Genomic DNA, 21,801 nt, shown 5'->3' with positions numbered 1-21,801 from the left:
TACATTTAAACCTGACGGCATTATGGCTTCCTGCTTATTGGAAGATGAAGATTATCAGAGTAGGACATCAAACCTTTAGTGATAGACGCATTGATTAGTTTCCATAGGGCATCCAATATAATAGCAGCAAATGGGAAATATTTTTGCATTGGTGGTCTAAATTGGTTAGTCCTATTTCATGATGTTCCTTCATACACGAGAGTATCTTCAGAATGTGACATTGGTTTATAAATCAAATTATTATGTTTGGATTTGTGCTTCTGTTATCTCAGTTTTTTGTACTTTTCTGTTTGAATCACTGGAGTATAACCTGTTTCATGCATGTATTGACACTTAATGTTGGTTTGGCTTGCCGAAGTGATTAAATGCAAGCTTGTCATTTAGTCATGTTTGTCACATACTGACTTGTAATACCTGTGATTCTAGGACCCTAGGCACACAATGAATGATTGTCCATTTTATGCAGCCTTTGCGTTGTAGGGGAGACTGAAGATTTCTCTACCCATTCCACAGCTGATTCATTGGCCTTGCTCACACCAACCAAAATTTCCAGGTTTAATTGTACAACACAGCAATACTTTTGGAAGTGCAGTTGTGTAGTTGTATAATTCTTCAATAGGAGCTTTGCTATGTCTTTTGTATCTCCTACCCCCTCCTTTCTCAGTACAACAAGTGGTACAACTTTGATATGCTTTTGCTGATAAAGAAAGATTACCTACCTTGTAGAATGATCTTTCTTTGAATATTACATATCTTCATGTGTCACAAAAGTACCTTTCTTTCTCCACAGGTGCTGTGATTTTTTTTTGATGAGGGTGTTAGCAATGAATAGATAGTCAATTTCATTTTAGCTTCAAGTCAAAATAAACTGGCATAATGGTGCAATTTCTGTGTCCTTGTATGACAGAAGACCAATTGGTGCACTACCCAGTCACCACATCTTGTCATTTTCTTTTACGCAAATCATAAATAGTTTTCCCAAGGAATTGAGTTTGATAGTCTCTCTCTTGTGCAGCAGAGTTTTAAGATCCATTAGTTCTTGAATCCTGGTTTACTTAGGTGGCAGTTTTTTGACTATCCTGCAGTGACTGGGAAATGAACATACCAATTCCTGTTAAACACCACTGTTATTGTCAAGCTATATTGTGATTCTATGACTAGAGGGTCTGATTTGGATCAGGAACAAGTTTGATTTATAAAGTAATTTATAATAGATATGCTTCGGCGTTTATAAGGTCAGTTGAAATTAGTTCCATTTCTAAATGAGCCATAGAACTTTACAACACAGAAGGGGGTTCATTTGACACTTTGGGCAGGATTTTAACTACCAAGGGAGGGACAAGTAGGGTAAGGGCGGGGTGTTAAAGCTCCAAAAAGTGGTATTGGGTGGGGAACCCAACATAATCCCTTCCACAGTTGACGTTTTGAGTCCTCATGACCCTTCAACAGAACTAAGTTCTGTTGAAGGGTCATGAAGACTCGAAACGTCAACTGTGCTCTTCTCCACCGATGCTGCCAGACCTGCTGAGTTTTTCCAGGTATTTCTGTTTCTGTTTTTGTTTTGGATTTCCAGCATCCGCAGTTTTTTGTTTTTATATTTTTATGATCCCTTCCACTTTTGGGTTTAACCACAGCAAATTGGAGGCCAGTGGGAAACTCCTGTGGAGCTGTCGGCTAAGTAATTTCAATACTCATCGCCAGTTAATTGTGAATTTAACCCAGGGTTCTGTCTTAAACAACCAGCAAATGGGTTTCCTGAGCTGCAAAAGTTTCTAGGGTTAATAAGATGAGAACCATTGAACAATGAAACTGACGGGCATGTAAGCCTGCATAGCTGGGGGGGCTGCCTACGTGGAAGGCTTATGCTTGCAGCACTTATTCAGAGAGCAAGTTTTCTCGGCTTTGTGGATGATTTCCAACTTATTGGAAGCCATTGCACCTATATTGGACTCACTTTGATCTGATTTTCCCTGCTGTCAGCTTTCACTGCAACATTGGAGCAGCTTATGAAACGCTGCCTTGAACTCCTGAGGAGGAAGAAAAGGAGCAGAAACACCACCAGGAGCTGTAACAGCAGCTTTCTCCTCGTGCCACTTCATAGGTCTGAGATCCAGCTTGAAGGAGGGGATACCCCCAATATAGTATCTGTGTGGAGGATCAGCTTTCTCAACATGTCTGAGAACCAGTGCCTCATGTGACTTAGACTTTTATAGCAGATTATTGCTGCCTTAAGCCTCCTGGAGCAAGACCACCTTCACCCAGTGTGTTTGCTTTGCCAGTGGCCAGCAGGAAAGCTATCTCCCAGTTCTCTGCCTTTCCCTGGATTTGAGTTCTTCTCCTGCAAGGAGAAAAAGTGGAGAGTTCTCAGTGAGAAATGGATTGTATGAAGAGGATGCAATGGCAACATTTGTGGAGATGACTGAAGCATGGATGTTGAGCTGTCAAGATTAGGGTGACTGAGTGGCTGTTCAGATGGAGATGTAAGGTGTATCGGTCTAAGGAGTGCTATGCTGGGGAAGGAGTATGGGGTTGGCACCTGAAAGTGTTATGCCACTTACTTTTCCTGTCCTTCTGAGGTCCTTGGTCCTCTAGGAGCACTGCATTCAGGCTCAAGGAACCACACTCTTGCCGCTTACTTCCTCACCTCTTGCATCCACACTTGCTTGGTTTCAGAGGTTAACCTCTTCCAAGTCCGCAGGAAATAGTACTTCACTTCAGTCCCTCATGCAGTAGCAGGACCTTCCTAAGCCACATTTCCAAATCTGTGGTTGCTGAAACTTCAGGAAGCAATGTAGAATGCAGCTATTCTAATCCCATCTGGGTCCCTTTACCTAGAGATCCTTCCTTGGACAAAGTGCGAGTCGTTATCGCACCTTCACTCTGGTCAGGAACCCAGAAGCAGGATGCTAACGTCGTGGCTGAGCTAAAGAGCCATAGCAAAACCTGTTGATAAAACCAATGGGTTCCCGACACATTGCCCACCTCTCCTGCTGTGCATGGCACTATTTTGGGAACGTTCCACCCTTTGTATCTTTGCAGGTTCTGTTAGTGCGATCCCAAATTAATCTCACTGCAGTATTTGCTCTCCATAGCCTTGTACCTTTCTCTGCTTCCAATATTTACCATTGCTTGATACCCCACTATCAACATCCTGGCGGGGGTTACAATTGATCAGAACCTGAATTGACTGAATTGGCTCAGCCATGTAAATACTGTGGCTGCAAGAGCAGGTCAGAGGCTAGGAATTCTGTGGCAAGTAACTCACTAAAGTCCAGTCCACCATCTACAAGGCACTAGTCGAAAATGTGATGGAATTTGCCTGGGTGAGTGCAGCTCCAACAAAAATTAAGAAACTCAACACCATCTAGGACAAAGCAGTTTGATTGGCATCCCATCCATCACCTTAAACATTGACTCCCACTTCCGATGCATAGTGGCAACAGTGTGTACCATAGACAAGATGCACTGCGGCAACTCACCAAGGTTTCTTTGACAGCACCTTCCAAAGCCACAACCTTTACCACCAAGAAGGACGAGGGCAGCTGGTGCATGGGAACACCATCATCTGTAAGTTATCCTCCAAACCCCACACCATTCTGAGTTGGAACTATATGCCATTCCTTCACTTTTGTTGGTTCAAAATCCTGGAACTCACTTTCTAACAGAACTGTGGGTGTACCTACACCACGTGGATTGCAGTGGTTCAAGAAGGTGACTCACCACAACCTCCTTGAGGGCAAGAAATGCTGACCTACCCAGCGATGCTCGCATCCTGTGAAAAAATTTGAAAAATGAATCCAATTTTCACGTAAAGGAAGCAATGGTCTCAATCACTCCATGTGGCAATAACCCACTTTGTAAAGACATTTTTCATAACACCCTACTTGAATTCTTGGTGACAATTTTAACTTAAATGACCCTTATCACTTGTACTTTCTAAGGATTTAGTATTTGAATGCATGGTTATCTGTTCATCCATAACATTCAGCATTTTTCCATTGAGTGTATGCTCATGCATTTTCCTCCACATTAAATTGTATTTGGTATCTATTTACCCATGATGCAAGCCAATTATCTTGAAATCTCTTACAATCCTTCATTGGTCAAGTCTCTTACATTTTGTCATTAGTCTTTGTGTTCCTTATAACCAAGTTTATATCATCTATTTATACAGAGAACAAAATTAGCCCTTGGGGTACATGACTTCCTGAATGAGCAACATCAAGTTTATCTCGCTCTTTGTTTACTGTCTAAACTTTCTGCTAAGGGTGCTACATTTCCTCCTGTATCATATGCCTGAATTTTTTAAACAATCCTCTTATGAGGTACCTTGTCAACCGCCATCTGACAGCCCAAATGCACCGCATCTGCAATCCCTTTATCTGTCTAATCATGTTATACTGTCCTTAAACTCAATTTACATTAACTTGCACTTCTAACTAATTTCTGACAAATTTGAACTTGAATTATGGCTTCAGAGTATGTCCACACCGACCAGATTAACTGGGCTATAGTTTCTTGGCTTATCTTTCTCTCCTTTATTGGACAAGAATGTTAGATTGGCTATTTTCCAGTTGCTAGTACACTTTACATAATTACGCACTTTTTTTATATTGTGGCAAGAGCATAAGCCACATCTTCCGACTTTTTTCAACACCTCCGAGTACATGCTCACAGGTAACCTATCCACTTTTTTTTATCAGAATCAATTCCTATTCTATAACTAGCTCATATCAATTGTTTTATCCTCTAGACTGTATTGTCACTTCCACCTTCATTTGTCAAACCTGAAATTGACAGTGGATAATTCTCAAATGTGAGCTGTTTATAATCTGGATGGTAAAAGTTGTATAGTTCTGGTTATTCAAAAGGGTACAGTAAAATTCTGTTTTTTTGCATAGAAAACTTTTCCTGCTTCTAAATACATGAATCTTGTAAGGTTTGCATGATAAGTAATATACAGGATGTAAATTTTTCTCTCTACTTTTTGCCCTCTACAGTCTCAGAAATCTTTCTCATGAGATGAAAGGCAGACTTCATGAGGGAGTGTTACACTGTCAGGGGTGCCATCTTTTGGATAAGACATCAAATGAAGCCCTGTACACACTCGGGAAGAAGGACACAGGAGTTATCCCTAGTGCCTAGCCAAAGTTTATCCCTCAATTAATACCACTAAAAGTAGATTATCCCATAGTTCTAATATTGCAGCTTGGGGGAGCTTTTCTGTGTGTAAATTGGCTGCTGTGTTTCTTGCGTTACAGCGTTGACTATATTTCATGTACTTCAGAGTACTACATTAGCTGAAAAGCACTTTGAGATGGCCTGAGGTTGTGAAAGGCACTTCATAAATGCAAGTCTGTATTTTGGATGTTTATTGGTGTCGCAAGATTAGTCAGCCTGCTAGGTGATGTACACGTGTATATTGTTTGCTTTTTCTTTGTGTTGAAAAGTGCTTCCACATAGAACACACAATTAATTAACCATTGGAGTAGATTTTTACCTTCATCTGGCAGTAATCTAGTGATGCAAATCACAGTGACATGAAAGACAGACAGGGTCCATAAAGTAAATATGATTCACCCTTCCAGATTGTTGACTAAAGTCCGATCTACCCACTACAAGTCCCAGAGAGTGAAGACACTCAGTCCAATGCTAGACCATGCAGATTAGATGATCCCAGGTTTTAATCTATTCAGCTCAGACCAGTAATTACCATCATGTTCTCTCTTGGACAGTCGGGGGATGTAGGTGCATTGGTAAGGGGCAAATGGATTGTTAACGTGTATTTTTCCTTTTATTTCTGTGCCTTTTTCCCCGCAATAGATACCAATCCCTGCAAGCAATTTATTCCTCCCATTTCTTCTGTTAGAGGTTACACATAACCTGCATTCCAATCTTGTCTGACACTGTTTTCAGTGTCATGCCCAATCACGATCTCCCATTTACCTATATCAAACATCATTGAAAAAATGCTTACAAACACGCTGAATTCAATCCTAAATTATATTTAATGTCTCTAAATTGTACCTTATAAGTGATCAGTTAACTTTTTATGTATTTAAATTCAAACTTCTGGTGTCCAAGTAATATTTGGGAATTTTTAAATTTAGTGGGTGTGTGAATTTTGCTTTCCATGTATCCACAGTAAAATTACCTACTGTTGCTCCTGTTACCATCTAAACCCTCCTACCTATAATTTAATTAGTGACAATACTTCATTGAACTAAAATCAAATGGAAAAGTGAAGAAAATTTTCCCTTCCCCTCCTGGGGAATCACACTAGTGTGGGCTTACTATTGTACTGTAGGGAGTTCAGAGTTAATTTCAAGGTCCATTTATCTCAAGCAGGTGTCACCTCACTGGGGACTAGCTGCCTAGAGATTACCGAGACTGACCCATGAAAATCTAGGCCTACTTTAGTCAGTTCTTCGAAGATGGGTTGTTTTTATATTGACAGAGTGGGAAAAAAAAACAGTTAAAGCCATTTCCGATATAGGGGAAACTTACTAATTTGTATTAGTTAGCTGGGGGTTGCTTTTGTTCAAAGCAAAAAATAGCATGGATCCACAGCAATAAGCTACTTTTGCATCCTTATTGGCATTGATTCAAACAGTTGCAAGCCCACTGTATGTTGACTTGTCTCCGTTGCAAATTAAGACATTGTCTGTCAGAAAACACACTCTGCAAGCTTCTTATCTATTGGCCTATGGCCATCTGCAATTAATAGAAGTTTTTGCCCTACCCACAGAGCTCTTTTGCTTCTGCCTGTTTGCTCATTGCTGTCAGTCATTTATCATTTCAGTGAGGGACAATTGACTGGGCAGAGTGGAAATAAGAGATAAAAACAAAATACTGTGGATGCTGGAAATCTGAAACAAAACCAAAAATGCTGGAAAAACTCAACAGGTCTAACAGCATCTGTGGAGAGAAAGACAGAGTTAACCTTTTGAGTCCGTATGACTCTTCTTCAGATGATTGTGGAGGTGTGGAAATGAGCGATGATTCGTGAGGCAAAAGTGAAAGAGATATTAGTTAAAAGGTGGCCAATGGATCTGTGTTGCCTCTCTATGCCTTTAAAATTCTTGCATGATCCACATTCTAAGTCCATGATCCAGAAATAGATACTGGTACATCATTTGAGATCTGTCTGCTGTGTAAGATAAGTTATTTGATCAGCCTTAAAGAAGTAGCTGAACGTACCACTATTTAAAGTGTGCACATGTATTTATTGCAGGAAGCAAGAAGAACTTGTACAACAGGTGCGGAAGAAGTTGGAGGAGGCGCTGATGGCTGATATGCTAGCACATGCTGAAGAATCTGGAAAGGAGTCAGATATAGCACAAGACAAAGAAGAGGATGTATAGCCAAGGTATCTTGAATATGAAGAGAATCTTGGCATTTGTCCAGTTCCTGTGAACTTTATATGTTGTACTGAGTTTCCACCAACAAAATACACCCCAAACATGTTATTTTCACTCTTTACTAGAGTTGAACCAAGTTGGTTGGGAAAGTGACCCTAGTGGCTGATGGCCCCAAGTGATAACACTTGGTATCAGTAGGTACTGAAATTGACTAGTGCCAACCTGCATACAAGTTCCTTCACCCAGGAGTAAATTTCTTGGTGAATCTAATATTTACACTTACAACCTCTCATTTTTGGGTAGATTTTCAGTTTGTAGTTTTGTTCCTGAATTAATAAGATTGATTAGTGTGGGGTTTTTTAAAACCCTCTATTTTCTTGCTGAACATCTGTTTCAGTTGGCAAATGAGCCACAGATTCAGCTGCGGAGTGCCAAATAACACCATGTTGACTTCAAGCCAAATGAAAGGCTTGAATGGCTGCATGTCACAGATTTTTTTGGCTGTTTATTGGCACTATAGAATCAGTCAGGATAATTTGTTAAAAAGCGGAAGCTCAAGGAAAATTGACCTTTTAATCTGACCTGTTCAATACCAGTGCAGAACATGATTTAAGTCCTCCCCTGTTGTAGTACTATCAAAGAAGACACACTCTGTTTCTGGTGCTGTGATACAAGGGAGAGAGTAAACATCAGCTAGCACTGAACCTGAAGAGGATTTGGATCAGAAGTGTTCAGAATGCTCCAGTCAGAAATGTGAGGAGTGTAAGACCACTTGCTTGATTAAAGAACATTTTTTGTTTTCAAAACCTTGACCTATGTTACAAGTGACTACACTTCAAAAATGCTTCATTGAAAAGCATTGTATGCATAAATGTAAGTCTTTTTGACCATTCTACAGTTGAATGTCATAGTTCCCAAAGTCCCTACACTTGGGATGGAGCATACCCTTGCATCAAACCTCTAGCAATAGGCTGTATGTCAACACAGAGCCATTGTCTGTGGTCCAGCTACTCTGTCTGCCAGTTTGCTTCTCTTTTTTTTTTTGCACCTCTTCTGGGACCGCAGCAAGATCTTCAGCAGAGAGGGTTTAATGGAAAAGGGCAGTCAAGTCGAGGAGCTCTGACACATTTAAATGCTACTAAAAGCACCTTCAGCTTTATACACATGCCCTGCCCAGAAGCTTAGAGAGGGACTCTAGCAATCACCCTTTTGTCGGTTTGACTTGTTTCAAATCCATGTACCACCATGAAGGAAAGGTTTAGGGCAGTTAACATTGCTTCACCATCAGGTAATATGTCCAGGTGATTTTTCTTTTATTCATTTACGGGATGTGGGCATTGCTGGCATTTATTGCACATCCCTAATTGCCCTTGAGAAGGTGGTTGCGAGCTGCCTTCTTGAACCACTGCAGTCCCCGTGATGTAGGTACATCACAGTGCTGATAGGGAGGGAGTTCCAGGATTTTGACTCAGTGACAGTGAAGGAACAACAATATATTTCCAAGTCAGGATGGTGAGTGGCTTGGAGCAGAACTTCCAGGTGGTGGTGTTCCCATATATCTGCTGCCCTTGTCCTTCAGGTGGTAGTGGTCATGGGTTTGGAAGGTGCTACCTGAGGAGCCTTGGTGAATTTATTCAGTGCATTTTGTAGATGGTACACACCGCTGCCACTGTTTGTCAATGGTGGAGTGAATGTTTGTGGAAGGGGTGCCAATGATGTAGGCTGCTTTATCCTGGATGATGTCAAGTTGCTTGAGTGTTGTTGGAGCTGCATTCATCCATCCATCACACTGCTGACTTGTGCATTGTAGATGGTGGACAGGTTTTGGGGAGTCAGGACGTGAGTTACTCATCATACAATTCCTAGCCTCTGACCTGCTCTTGTAGCCACAGTATTTATGTGGCTAGTCCAGTTCAGTTTCTGGTCAATAGTAACTCCCGGGATGTTGATAGTGGGAGATTCTGTGATGGTAATGCCATTTGAATGTCAAGGGGCAGTGGTTAGATTCTCTCTTGTTGGAGATTGTCATTGCTCAGCACTAGTGTGGAGCGAAAGTTACTTGCCACTTGTCAACCCAAGATTGGATATTGTCCAGTCTTTCTGCCCTTGGACATGGACTGCTCCAATATCTGAGGAGTTACGAATGGTGCTGAGCATTGTGCAATCATCAGCGAACATCCCCACATTGAAGCAGCTGAAAATGGTTGGGCCTAGGACACTACCCTAGCTTAGTCAAGCTCCAAAATCCCAACTTTCATGTGGCCATTTGGACTCATCACTACAAGTTCATTTTTTTTCAAAATTGTAACTCAGTTTGGGTAAATTTTTTTTGCCTTCGTATGGATTTTTTTTTTTAAGCTGTTAAATTGGGCTTCAAGTAATTCGGCATTTGTTAGCCCAGGCAGCCTTACAGTTTCTAGAATACTGCCATATTGCTAACTTGTAGAAATTAATACCACAAGTCTCACTCTGATACATCTGACATTAAAAAATTAGTTCTGTGTATCTATTCCTAATTGATATAAATGCTTGGGCCAGGAAATTTTTGCTAGTAATCTAAACCACAGTTTTCATCTTCTGACCCTGGAAGTGAATCTGGCTCACTTTTTTTTAACAGCTAAATGTTCAAAGTGAAATGAGTTTGGATATCTCAAGTTTACTTGAGCAACTTTTTAATCTGCTAATGCAGTGTATATTGGCAGTTTCAAGCTCCAAAAAATAACATCACACCATCCTGTACCACAATGTTTATATTGGATCGAGTTACTTGGAGGGAGAAAAAGATGATTTGCGGGGGTCATAAATTATGGCTGTTTCGCTCCTTATAGTGGCCTGTCTTTTATATTTAGGAGGCTGGTGAGGAGCTTTATCCTATATCTGACCTGAGTGTTTTCTGACTATGGTTCAGTTTTCTATCACATCTTAGCTTGTGTGTCTTTGGGGAGTCCATTTCTTGGACTTTACAAACTTTCTGGCTCAGTAGTTTGAAATGCTTGTTGTCAACTGCTCACTCTATACATTTTTAGTATAATATGCTCTCACTCAAGAAATGCATTGGAACATAACTGTTCTTTTGACATCTGGAACCTGAGTCAGAATCTAGATTAGTCAGATGAAATTGTTTGGCAAAGCCACACTTGTGCCGGGTTACAAAGATATGTCAACTCTCAACTGGCATAAATAAAGGAAGGTGTTGAATGAATTAGTAGAGAAGCTTGATGTTTGTCTACAGCAATATGTAATGCTCAATTTTTTTCTGCAATATGAATTTTCATTTGTTTTCTTGGCAGGAGGTTATTAGAATCCAATATTTTTCAGGGAGGCGTGAACATAAAGATGAGTGAAAATATTCGTAAGGATGAGAATCACTGAATAATTGTATCATTTGGAATTTCTACATCCAAACTGGTTTATAATATGTTTGAAGAACTACTTTTCCAGTTTAAAAATAAAAGTGCTTTTTGTCAGATGGAAACAGTCATTGTGATGGGCATGTAGACCATTGCCAGTAATCATTTTTAAACTTGAAGTTTGTTTTTATATGCTCACGTTTTTTAAAGCTATGTAAAATACTGTAAAATTTGATATGTGCAAGTTGTCTATTGGTAGGTGTATTCTTTGTTTGTGGTTTAATCGTGAAATAAGCATACATACATCTTTGGTGATAAGAGCACTAACGAATAAATCCAATATTTCTAGTTTTGTAAGTTACGTTTCTAGAACATTGCATTCTTAATCCTGTAATGAGGCAAACTGCATTCGTGCATGTTCTGTGGAAAACTGTTTTGAAAGTGTTTTATAATGCATGTTTCCAATTCTTTCCCGCCTTCAGTAAGTGTACATTATGTGTAGTGGAACCAAACCATAAAAGCTCAAATAGCTTGTCAATAAAATCGATTTGCTAAATATTTTCTATTTGAATTGGTAATATTTTGGATGCGAACTGAGCTACCTCGTGAGATTAGATTAATTTACAGTACTTCTCTCACCAGTTTTGGATTCAGCTGCAACCCCACCATAACAAAAGACCCATAAAAGAATTGTCATGTTTTGGGATTTCTTTTAATGGAAAAGATTTGCGAGGTTATGTTTGAAATGTTCATACAAGAGAAATTATAAGTAAACTGTTGTCTCACATGACAGAGCATTTTGGGATTACGCAATGGTATGGGAGGTGATAAATAGGCAGATGTTGCATCTCTTGAATTTGTATGGAAAGTTGCTAATGAGAACCTGGTCCCATCTTAAAAACTGAGGTTTGAAGAGCCACTGAGACAAAGGGTATATTTGTTATTGGGTCATGTATTGAAGATATATTGAAGCCAGAATAGCCAGTTTTTAGAAGTTTGTTCTCACTGAGTTCTGCAGTTTGTTTAAATCAAGGTCAGATTGGATATCTGTTACTCACTTTTCTCTAAATGAAAATAGCTTAACAATTTGTATCTCATTTTACTTCACAAAGTGTTCCAGTAGATCTTGGGCAAATGGGATGAGAGTGCATGTGAAAGATATGATATCCAGATCAGATCACAAGGGTGTTCTGTTGTTGCACCCCTAGTTTGCCTATAATTAGTAAAAAAGACTTGTATTTATAAAGTGCCTTTCACAACTTCACGTTGTCCCAAAGCACTTTACAACCAATGAAATACTTCTCAAATGTAATCACGTTTTAGTCAAGTCGGAAACATGGCAGCCAGTATGTGCATAGCAAGGTCCCACAAACAGCAAAGCGATCATGACCAGATAATTTTTTGATTGAAAGATAAATGTTAGTTGGAACACTGGGGGAAACTTCCCTTGCTACTCTTCAAAGTAATGCCAAGGATTTATTACGTCCACCTGAGATATAAGAAGCCTTGGTTTAACAACTGATCTGAAAGATACACCTCTGACAGTACAGCACTCCTAAGTGCGCAGTCCTAAAGAGTCAGCCTAGATTTTGTGCTTGGGTCTCTGGAGTGGAGCTTGAGCCCACAACCTAAGCCACAGCTGACAATACAGGCACATTCCTGAATGAATTTAAAATGTTTGGACAACTTAATAGAAGGGTCACCACCACTATTACTGCGAGAATATTAATGCAGATCCAAAACTTGAAATAATCTTAAACTGTCATACTCCTTTCTGTCTATCAACTTACCAGTTGTGCAAATTAAACCTGTGAAATTTAGTCTACAGAATTTGTTTGCAGATTTTCATCTAATATTTTCCCCGTTTGTGCAAGAATCTTGCACTATCCCACATTGAGCAAATAGCTTGCTTCAGCATCCCTAAGGGAGCCCCATGTAGTCACTTGGCCACTAGTTTTCCTTCCCTCTGATTAAATACCTAGCCATCACTTGATAATTTATCTGGTCACAATTGTACCAATACTTGATATGGTGAATTGTGAATTTATCCTTTGTTACCTCCTGAAGTGTGTACTGCTAGTCAAGTAATTGCAATCTTATGGTACTTGATCCCTGTCTTGTGTAAATGAGGACAGGATTTATTAATGCTTTCAAGTTTTGTGACTGCATATAAGACTGTGTTGTTGACATCTGATTTGCTGACACAGTTTGCATTTCTACTAATGAGAATAGTAATTCTCCAGTAAGGGCATGAGAGTTTAATTGTTATGGATTTGAACTCCAAATCAGACATCCAGTGCTCTTGCACTGGAACTGTTAGATGTTTTCATAGAATACTCTTGATGTATTAAAGCAACTAATTTGCACAAACTATTGTCTGGATGAATAAGCATATGAATTGCTAACACAGTTCTGCTGCTGATGAGCTAATTATTAAGAAAGCTGGCAGGAGTGGCCGACAATATAAAAAGATACAGGCAAATAAAATTAGTGTGGATTGCTAAGCTTAAGTTGCTGGCACAAGCAGAGTGACCCAAAGGATCATTTCCATCATGTAATTCCTTTTCACTTTCTCCCTACCCACTTCCAAAGAAAATGAGAGAACTTTGGTATTTATTTGGTGTCTTTGCAAAATATGCAACTAAAATAAATGAATAATGAGCTTAAATGTGATTTAATTAAGCATTACTGCCAAAATAACTTGCTTTCAGCAGGGTTGAACTGTTAGAATCACTTTGGGGGAGAAATGCTGGAAATAAACATTTAGGATTCTTATATTTTCAGTATTTACTTGGGTATAAGCTTTCAACTTTGACCTGTACAGATACCTTGATACTAAACATGTACACTCCGGCCAGCCAAATTTCTCCCAAACTAACTGCTGCTCAACTTTGTCCATGTGTTAAAATTTGGGATTGCTGGGTTCAGTGGCATCAGTCCCTCAAGTGAATGGTTCAAACATTTTTTAATGTGAGCTGACTTATGTATAAGAGCATATCTCCCCGTGACCTGCACCAGATATCTATACCTATTATCTACCTCTCATCTGACTTGATCCACATCCCAGCCTGGAGCTGTTCTAACTCATAGCAGATCTTTCTGTGGAAAAATGGTAAAAAAAAAATCCTGAAATATGACATGTAGATTGAGGCTGTTCTCTGCTAAACTTTATGAAAGATTTGAGGCTGTTCCTTATCTCTTTTTCACTGCTGACTACTCAACATTGCTGTACTGTAATTGGAGTTTACATAGCATTTCCAGATCCTTGCCATTGTACTTGTTAAAGGCAGTGTTGCTATGACGACTTGAATTGTTGGTTATTTAGTTTTACCAATTTTACTACAACCATTTTGTGAATCCAGACCCTTGTGGGAGTTTGCTATCCCTTATTACTGAGAAACGTATTCTTCACTTAGAATGAAGTTAGATTCTCGAACACTCTAAAAACTTCAGTCTGCTATGGCGGAATATTTTCCTTGCAAATCTGACTGCAGTAAATTCTGTGAAGAATGGTGTCACTGTATATTGGATGTTTATGTTCAGCTGTACAGCCAAATTTACAATACAATTTTTACCACACATTTTAACAGTCCAATAGATCAAAATGGTAATGTCTATGAATATATCGTCATAGCATCACAACATTATTTAACAAATACTATTTTCTGTTGTATGTTGGTTGTGACTGGTTAAGTGTTATGACCAATGAAGTTGGTAAAGCGGAGTTATTTAAAAATCCCAGAGGGAAACTTTAAACAACTGTCATAACCTATAATTTTAAGTGTTTGAGATGCGACTCTAAATACTAAATGAAACATTTTATTAATTTACACAGGTCAAAAAAAAATATATATATATATATACACTTACATATATTGCTACAAATTACTACTATCATAACTTTTAACAAATTCCCAAACTAATCTCCATTATGGCAACAGCAACCCATAGACTTAACCAAACACCAAGCAAAGCATTCTCACCTTACGAATTCAAAATTAGGTTCTTTTCACTTTGGTTCCTTGTAGACACAGTGGTAGGCTTACAAGCTTTGATCTTACATTGCCTCTGCCCTGCACACCCGAAAACTGCTGAAGCTATATCTACCAGCCCCATTGAATGTTAATTCTCATTGTATCAATAACCTCTGAACTAAACATCTCCAACAATAAAACCCCTTTCATAGTACCAATTTTATTAGTAATATAAACATATTGCTTTGTATCGGCTAGTTTTCACCCCATTTCTTGAATGCTCTATTCAAAAAAAATGCAAATGCACGCTATCTCTCTTACATATCAAAACTAGGACACATCAAAGCACCCAGACTAGCTGGCTTTAATCCAATTAAGACACATCCACAGACTAAACCTCTATTTTAAAATAAAAATATTTTCCAATAATATATACGTTAATAGCTTCATGACATAAGGAACAATTGTGGAGACATAGATATGTCTAAACAACAAGTCTGACAGCATTTGCGGAGAGGAACACAGTTAACGTTTCGAGTCCGTATGACTCTTCAACAGTTCCTCTCCGCAGATGCTGTCAGACCTGCTGAGTTTTTCCAGGCATTTTTGTTTTTGCTTTGGATTTCCAGCATCTGCAGTTTTTTGCTTTTATGTTCTTACAAGGAACCAGTTATTGTTCAGACATAACTATTTACAGATATGCAAGACTACAGGTATTACTCAGCCTAAGCCATGAGATTTTTGCTGCTAGATGCCTAGCCATGTGACACTCTTCCATTATAATATGGCGATACTGTTTCTCTCGTCCCACACATTAACCCTTTCAGCTCTGAACAGCCTAATGTTACATCTCCCTCCAAGTCTTTGTTCAAATATATTAATATACTACCCCTCTTTCTCTTTCCCCACCCAGGTCTCAATGACTTAATAGGTTTAATTGGTCCGGAGGCTTCATGACTCTCCCTGACAATGTCCTTGTGAAGCTTAGGCGATTGGTAGTCTCTCCTTGAGACGACTTTGCTATGATATGGTTGGCCTTCGGTAAGAGTTGCAGTATCTAGTGCATTGTCAGTTTGACTCTCTCAATATCTGGTTCTCCTAAATGTATAATGGAAGGTTCTTCTCTGGATCTAGACGTGATCCTCTTCCTCTCCTTGCTGTTGTACCTCTCTTGATCCATTGTTTCTCATGATCAGATTTTGTAGGTTTTTCTCTCTCTTTATGTTGACTATATTCCCTATCCTTTGTTGAATTGACTCTGGTTCCTTTTGATGGTTTATTCCACTGTTCTTTATCTCTAGAGCAATGACTCCTTGTAGCCTCTGGTTGTGATTCTGGGGAATCCTGGACTGCTACCTCTGGAGGGAATCGTGTAGGCAACACTGGAAACTGTGAGGAAGGCACTTGATTAGCATCTTGCTATCCCTCAAATTCCAGCGGCAGTGTCCTCCAACATGGAAGAGGTGGACATTGCCTGGTTCGGTTCTGACTCTGATTCTGGACTTATTGACTGCTTGTATCTGAGCGACGACTTTTGGTGGATGGATAGCTGTGGATAGGTGCACTTACCAAAGGGTAACTTCTATCAGATGAACTTGGCATTGTACCAGCATATCCTATCGCCTGGGTTTTATCTTCCACCCTCTCTGCGGATGCACGAAGTGATGAAGGGTCATGATTGCACTCAGGTACTTGTTGGTCCAATTGGGTCGGTACCACTTCAGGAAGAACAAGTTTATTTTCCGTCCCTTGGACATCTTCTTGGAAAAAGATTGGATTGTCACCTTAATGAAGAGTGTTGAAAAATCAGCACTGAAGTCCCAGTTGAGGTTATCAGAGCAGTTGGATGGTTTGAAGGGCTTTGATTTGGCATAATCGATGGCTGTCAGTACATTGATGACTTCACTGTTTTGATGAGGTTGAGGTTGACGAGGGCTTTTTGGCTTAGAAGAGAAAATTCCTGACTGGGAATAACGTGATGTTTCCAGTACCTGCTTGTTCCTGTATTGGAGCATTGCTTGTAACATGCCAATGACTGGTAATTTGATCTCTCCTGGACCATATAATGGTGTTTCAGTTGTCCTCAGCCATTGGTTTGCTAGCCATGGTTCTTTATTGGACAGGACTGTAACACTTGCTCCTGTATCCAATTTGAAATTAGTTCTGTGTCCATTGTCACAAATGTCTGCATTCCAGAAAGTATATCTTGGATCTTTGATCTCACCTAGGAAACATTGGTGTTCCTCTTTTTGGTGAGACTCTATTTCACTGATGGCCATGTGTACGAAGATTCTCTCATGATCCTTTGTGTATCTAGAGGTTTTAGTTCTGCATATCTTTCCAAAGTGTCCCAACCTTTTACAATGAAAGCATTCTGCAACAGTTGCAGGACACATTGCGCCTGTGGAGCATTTTGGCACCTCAGCACTGGCATGGTTTTGAGCTTTTATTCCATTTTGCCCGGACTGTCTTTGGCATTCTTTTGTTCAATTAGCTGTACTGTCATTGGGAGTTTACTGAACCATGATTTGTCTTTCCCTCATGGCTCTATTTTGCTGACGAACCTCTGATTGACTAACTATATCGCCTCTCCAAAGTTAAGTCGTCTTTGGATAGCAGTAGGTCAGAAAGGATGTCATCGGCTACCCTGACTATGATGTGGTCTTGTATTGGCTCAGATTTAAGATCACCATGTTCACAACTTTCATCCAGTCGATACAGGTCATTAATAAAGGTATCAACGGGTTCATCAGGTGTCTGGACACTTTTGTTAAATTTGGCTCTTTCTAATATCTTGTTACACTCCACAGGTTAAAATAATTATCAAAAGCTTTTAGGACCTCCTTGGATTTGTGAGATGTTTCATTAATGCCTTGTCTTGCTATCACATCATCAGCAATTGCTCCAATAGAGTACAATAATGTATTGACTTGTTCAGCCTCTGACTTATTGTTTAATCCGAATGTAATTCTGAATCTTAAAAAGTCTGGCAAGGTGAATTTGGAATCCAAAGCTGTTTTAAGCTCTTAAGTTGGTTGCCTGGATTTTTAAACTTCTGTTGCATTAATGGAACTTTCCAAAGCTGATCAGCCTTTAATGATACCTGCAGCAATCACTGACTCTCTTTGGTAGCAGTTCCTAAACTTCGCAGAATTTTGAAACCAATCGGTGGAATTATTAAGGCCAGTTCACTACTTTCCTCCCTTTGGGGAATTGTTTTGAGCAGTTGAATTTTTTTCCAATTGTTACTATGTGGTCACCACATGTATTGGCGCTGACCTTGGACCCGGGTTGCGGGATGTATTGACCCGCGCTCCTTAAAATGGAATTTCTCCCAAAGCTGCCTTTTTACTGTGCTGTTAGTCTGAAGCTTTTAAGCCTTTTCCAGGTTTGCTCCCCCTTCCTGGATCGTCGCAGGTTCTTTGCCTCTGCTGCAGGATTGGGATTTTTCACAACCACCACGTGCTATGGTGCAGCCCTTAGTAAGCTGAACAGTTGATTTCTTCTCAGCCTCCACATCTTCCATAAAGCTCTTTTGGCTCTTTTCAACTGCCTTACCAAAATCTTGAGTTTTGGCACCTTTTTTCAGGTCAGACTTAACCTTTTTAAAGTTGATTTTTGGAGATTTTGGGGTCCTTCACTGCTGCCTCCATGTTGTATGTTGGTTGTGATTGGCTCAGGAACAGTTGCGGAGACATAGATATGTCTGAACAGATGTACAAGAGTACAGGTATTACTCAGTCTAAGCCATGAGCTTTCTCCTCTTAGACTCCTAGTCATGCGATTCTCCCTTCCATCATCATGTAGGTGGTACTGTTCCCACACATTAACCCTTTTAGTCCTGAACACACTAATACAGTATTTTTTTGCTAGCTTTATTCATGTTGATATACTTTCAAGATGTTCCTTGCACGGGCTCAACAACAGTTGGCTCAATAGCCAGGGTAATGCTCTGGGGACCTGGGTTCGAATCCCACCATGGCAGATGGTGAAATTTGAATTCAATAAAAATCTGGAATTAAAAGTCTGATGAGGACCACAAAGCTATTGCCGATTGTCGTAAAAACTCATCATCTTCACTAGTGTCCTTTAGGGAAGGAAATATGCCGTCGTTATTTGGTCTGGTCTATATGTGACTTCAGACCCACAGCAACGTGGTTGATTCTTTAAATACCCTCTGTACATGGGCAATTAGGGGTGGGCAATAAATGTTAGCCTAGCCAGTGATGCCCACATCCCATGAATGAATTAAAAAAAGCAATTATTTTTGAAGTACTTCCCATGACACTAATTCTGACTGTAGTTATCCAATCTTAGTCAATGTGGGACAGTATAATTGATTTTGGTTTTCCTAGGTAAGGAGTGAGGGCAGAATGTTGGCTAAGCTTCCCACACCTAATTACTAAAATAAGGGATTTGGCATGGTAGGCACAACATAACATCCTGAATTTGTATACTTACTATGTGGTGCAATTTATCATAAAACATACAGCACAGAAGGAATCTGTAATATCAGTTTTAATGCTAGCTCTTCAGTTGTACTATGATCTAATTTCCCTACTCTTCCCCATATTCTTAACTTACATTTTTTTCTAATAAAATTCTTTCTCAAAAAAAAAATTGAACATGATTGTTACAGGACTACAATTTAGTATGAAAAGACATGGACAGTGAAAATATTAATTTCTTAGTGGTCATCGTAGAAACATAGAAAATAGAAGCAGGAGTAGGCCATTCAGCCCTTCAAGCCTGCTCCGCCATTCATTATGATCATGGCTGATCATCTAACTCAATAGCCTGCTCCTGCTTTCTCTCCATATCCTTTGATCCCTTTCGCCCCAAGAGCTGTATCTAACTCCTTCTTGAAAACATACAATGTTTTGGCCTCAACTACTTTCTGTGGTAGCGAATTCCACAGGCTCACCACTCTCTGGGTGAAGAAATTTCTCCTCATCTCAGTCCTAAATGGTCTACCCCATATCCTCAGACTGTGACCCCTGGTTCTGGACTCTCCAAACATCGGGAGCATCCTTCCTGCATCTACCCTGTCTAGTCCCGTTAGAATTTTATAGGTTTCTATGAGGTCCCCCCTCATTCTTCTGAACACCAGCGAATATAATCCTAATTGACTCAATCTCTCCTCATATGTCAGTCCCGCGATCCCAGGAATCAGTCTGGTAAACCTTCGCTGCACTCCCTCTATAGCAAATACATCCTTCCTCAGATGAGGAGACCAAAACTGCACACAATATTCCAAGCGTGGTCTCACCGAGCCCTGTATCATTGCAGCAAAACATCCCTGCTCCTGTACTCGAATCCTCTGGCTATGAATGCCAACATACCATTTGCCTTCTTTACCGCCTGCTGCACCTGCATGCTTACCTTCAGCGACTGGTGTACGAGGACACCCAGGTCTCATTGCACATTCCCCTCTCTCAATTTATAGCCATTCAGATAATCTGTCTTCCTGTTTTTGCTACCAAAATGGATAACCTCACATTTATCCACATTATACTGCATCTGCCATGCATTTGCCCACTCACTCAGCTTGTCCAAATCACACTGAAGCATCTCTGCAATTTTTTTTCTGACCAATTTATATGCCTCTTCCTTGGATCTAATACTATCTCTAATTTCCCTTCTAAGCCATGGTTTGGCCACCTTTCCTATTTTACTTTTGTGCCAGACAGGAATAAACAATTGTTGCAGTTCATCCATGCGCTCTTTGAACGTTTGCCATTGCCTATCCACCGTCATCCTTTTAAGTAACGGTTCCCAATCCATCATAGCCAACTCGCATCTGCAGTTGCCTTTATTAAGATTCAGGACCCTAGTCACAGAATCAACTACGTCACTCTCCATCTTGATGAAGAATTCTATCATATTATGGTCGCTCATCCCCAAGGGGCCTCGCACAACTAGATTGTCAATTATTCCTTTCTCATTACACAATACCCAGTCTGGGATGGCCTGTTCTCTAGTTGGTTCCTCAACGTACTGGTCCAGAAAACCATCCCGTATACACTCCAAGAATTCCTCCTCTATGGTACTGTTAATAATTTGATTTGTCCAATCAACATGCAGATTAAAGTCACCCATAATTACAGATGTTCCTTTATTGCATGCGTCTCTAATTTCCTGTTTAATGCCGTTCCCAACATCACTACAGTTTGGGGTCTATATACAACCCCCACTAACGTTTTTTGCCCCTTGGTATTTCTCAGCTCTACCCGTACAGATTCCACATCGTCGGAGCTAATATCTTTCCTCACTATTGCGTTAATTTCCTCTTTAACCAGCAATGCAACTCCACCACCTTTTCCTTTGTGTCTGTCCTTCCTAAATACTCAATACCCCTGGATGTTCAGTTCCCATTCCTGGTCACCCTGTAGCCATGTCTCCGTAATCCCAACTATATCATACCTGTTTACATCTATTTGTGCGATAAATTCATCCACTTTATTGCGAATGCTCCTTGCGTTAGGTTTGTCTTTTTAACATTACTTGTCCTGTTCTCACTATTTTTCACTGAGGCCCTGTTTGATTCTTGTCCTTGATTTCTCTGCCTATCAATTTTATTATTCCCCTTTCTGTCTTTTGTTCTTGTCCTTGATTCCCCTTCTTCTGACTCCTTGCATAGGTTCCCATCCCCCTGCCATTTTAGTTTAAACCCTCCCCAACCACTCTAGCAAAAATTCCCCCTAGGACATCAGTCCCGGTCCTGCCCAGGTGTAACCCGTCCAGTTTGTACAGGTCCCACCTCCCCCAGAACCGGTCCCAATGTCCCAGGAATCTGAAACCCTCCCCTTCACACCATCTCTTCAGCCACGTATTCATCCAATATATCCTGCTATTTCTACTCTGACTTAACACGTGGCACTGGTAGTAATCCTGAGATCACTACCTTTGAGGTCCTACTTTTCAACTTACTTCCTAACTCCCTATATTTTAGGGCCTCATCCCTTTTTTAATCTATGTCGTTTGTACCAATGCGTACCACGACCACTGGCTGTTCACCCTCCCCCTTCAGAATGTCCTGTAGCCGCTCTGAGACATCCTTGACCCTAGCACCAGGGAGGCAACATACCACCCTCGAATCTCATTTGTGGCCACAGA

General features: G+C 40.1%; 1 protein-coding gene across 1 annotated transcript in view; it reads left to right on the top strand.

Moving 5' to 3' along the window:
- LOC144688877 (methyl-CpG-binding domain protein 3-like) overlaps positions 1–11,269 on the top strand; it is a 29,938-nt gene extending 18,669 nt beyond the window's left edge. The window contains 2 exon segments of the mRNA XM_078555879.1: positions 7,235–7,369; positions 10,652–11,269. Of these exon segments, the coding sequence (XP_078412005.1) occupies positions 7,235–7,364 (130 nt within the window). The 3' untranslated portion in view covers positions 7,365–7,369; positions 10,652–11,269.
- Positions 11,270–21,801: the final 10,532 nt, after the last annotated feature.

This window comes from Cetorhinus maximus, chromosome 13 (genome assembly GCF_964194155.1).
Source record: "Cetorhinus maximus chromosome 13, sCetMax3.hap1.1, whole genome shotgun sequence".
Classification (NCBI taxonomy): Eukaryota; Metazoa; Chordata; class Chondrichthyes; order Lamniformes; family Cetorhinidae; genus Cetorhinus; species Cetorhinus maximus.
Note: the sequence above shows the minus strand (reverse complement) of the source record. Positions and strands in the feature narration are given on the sequence as shown.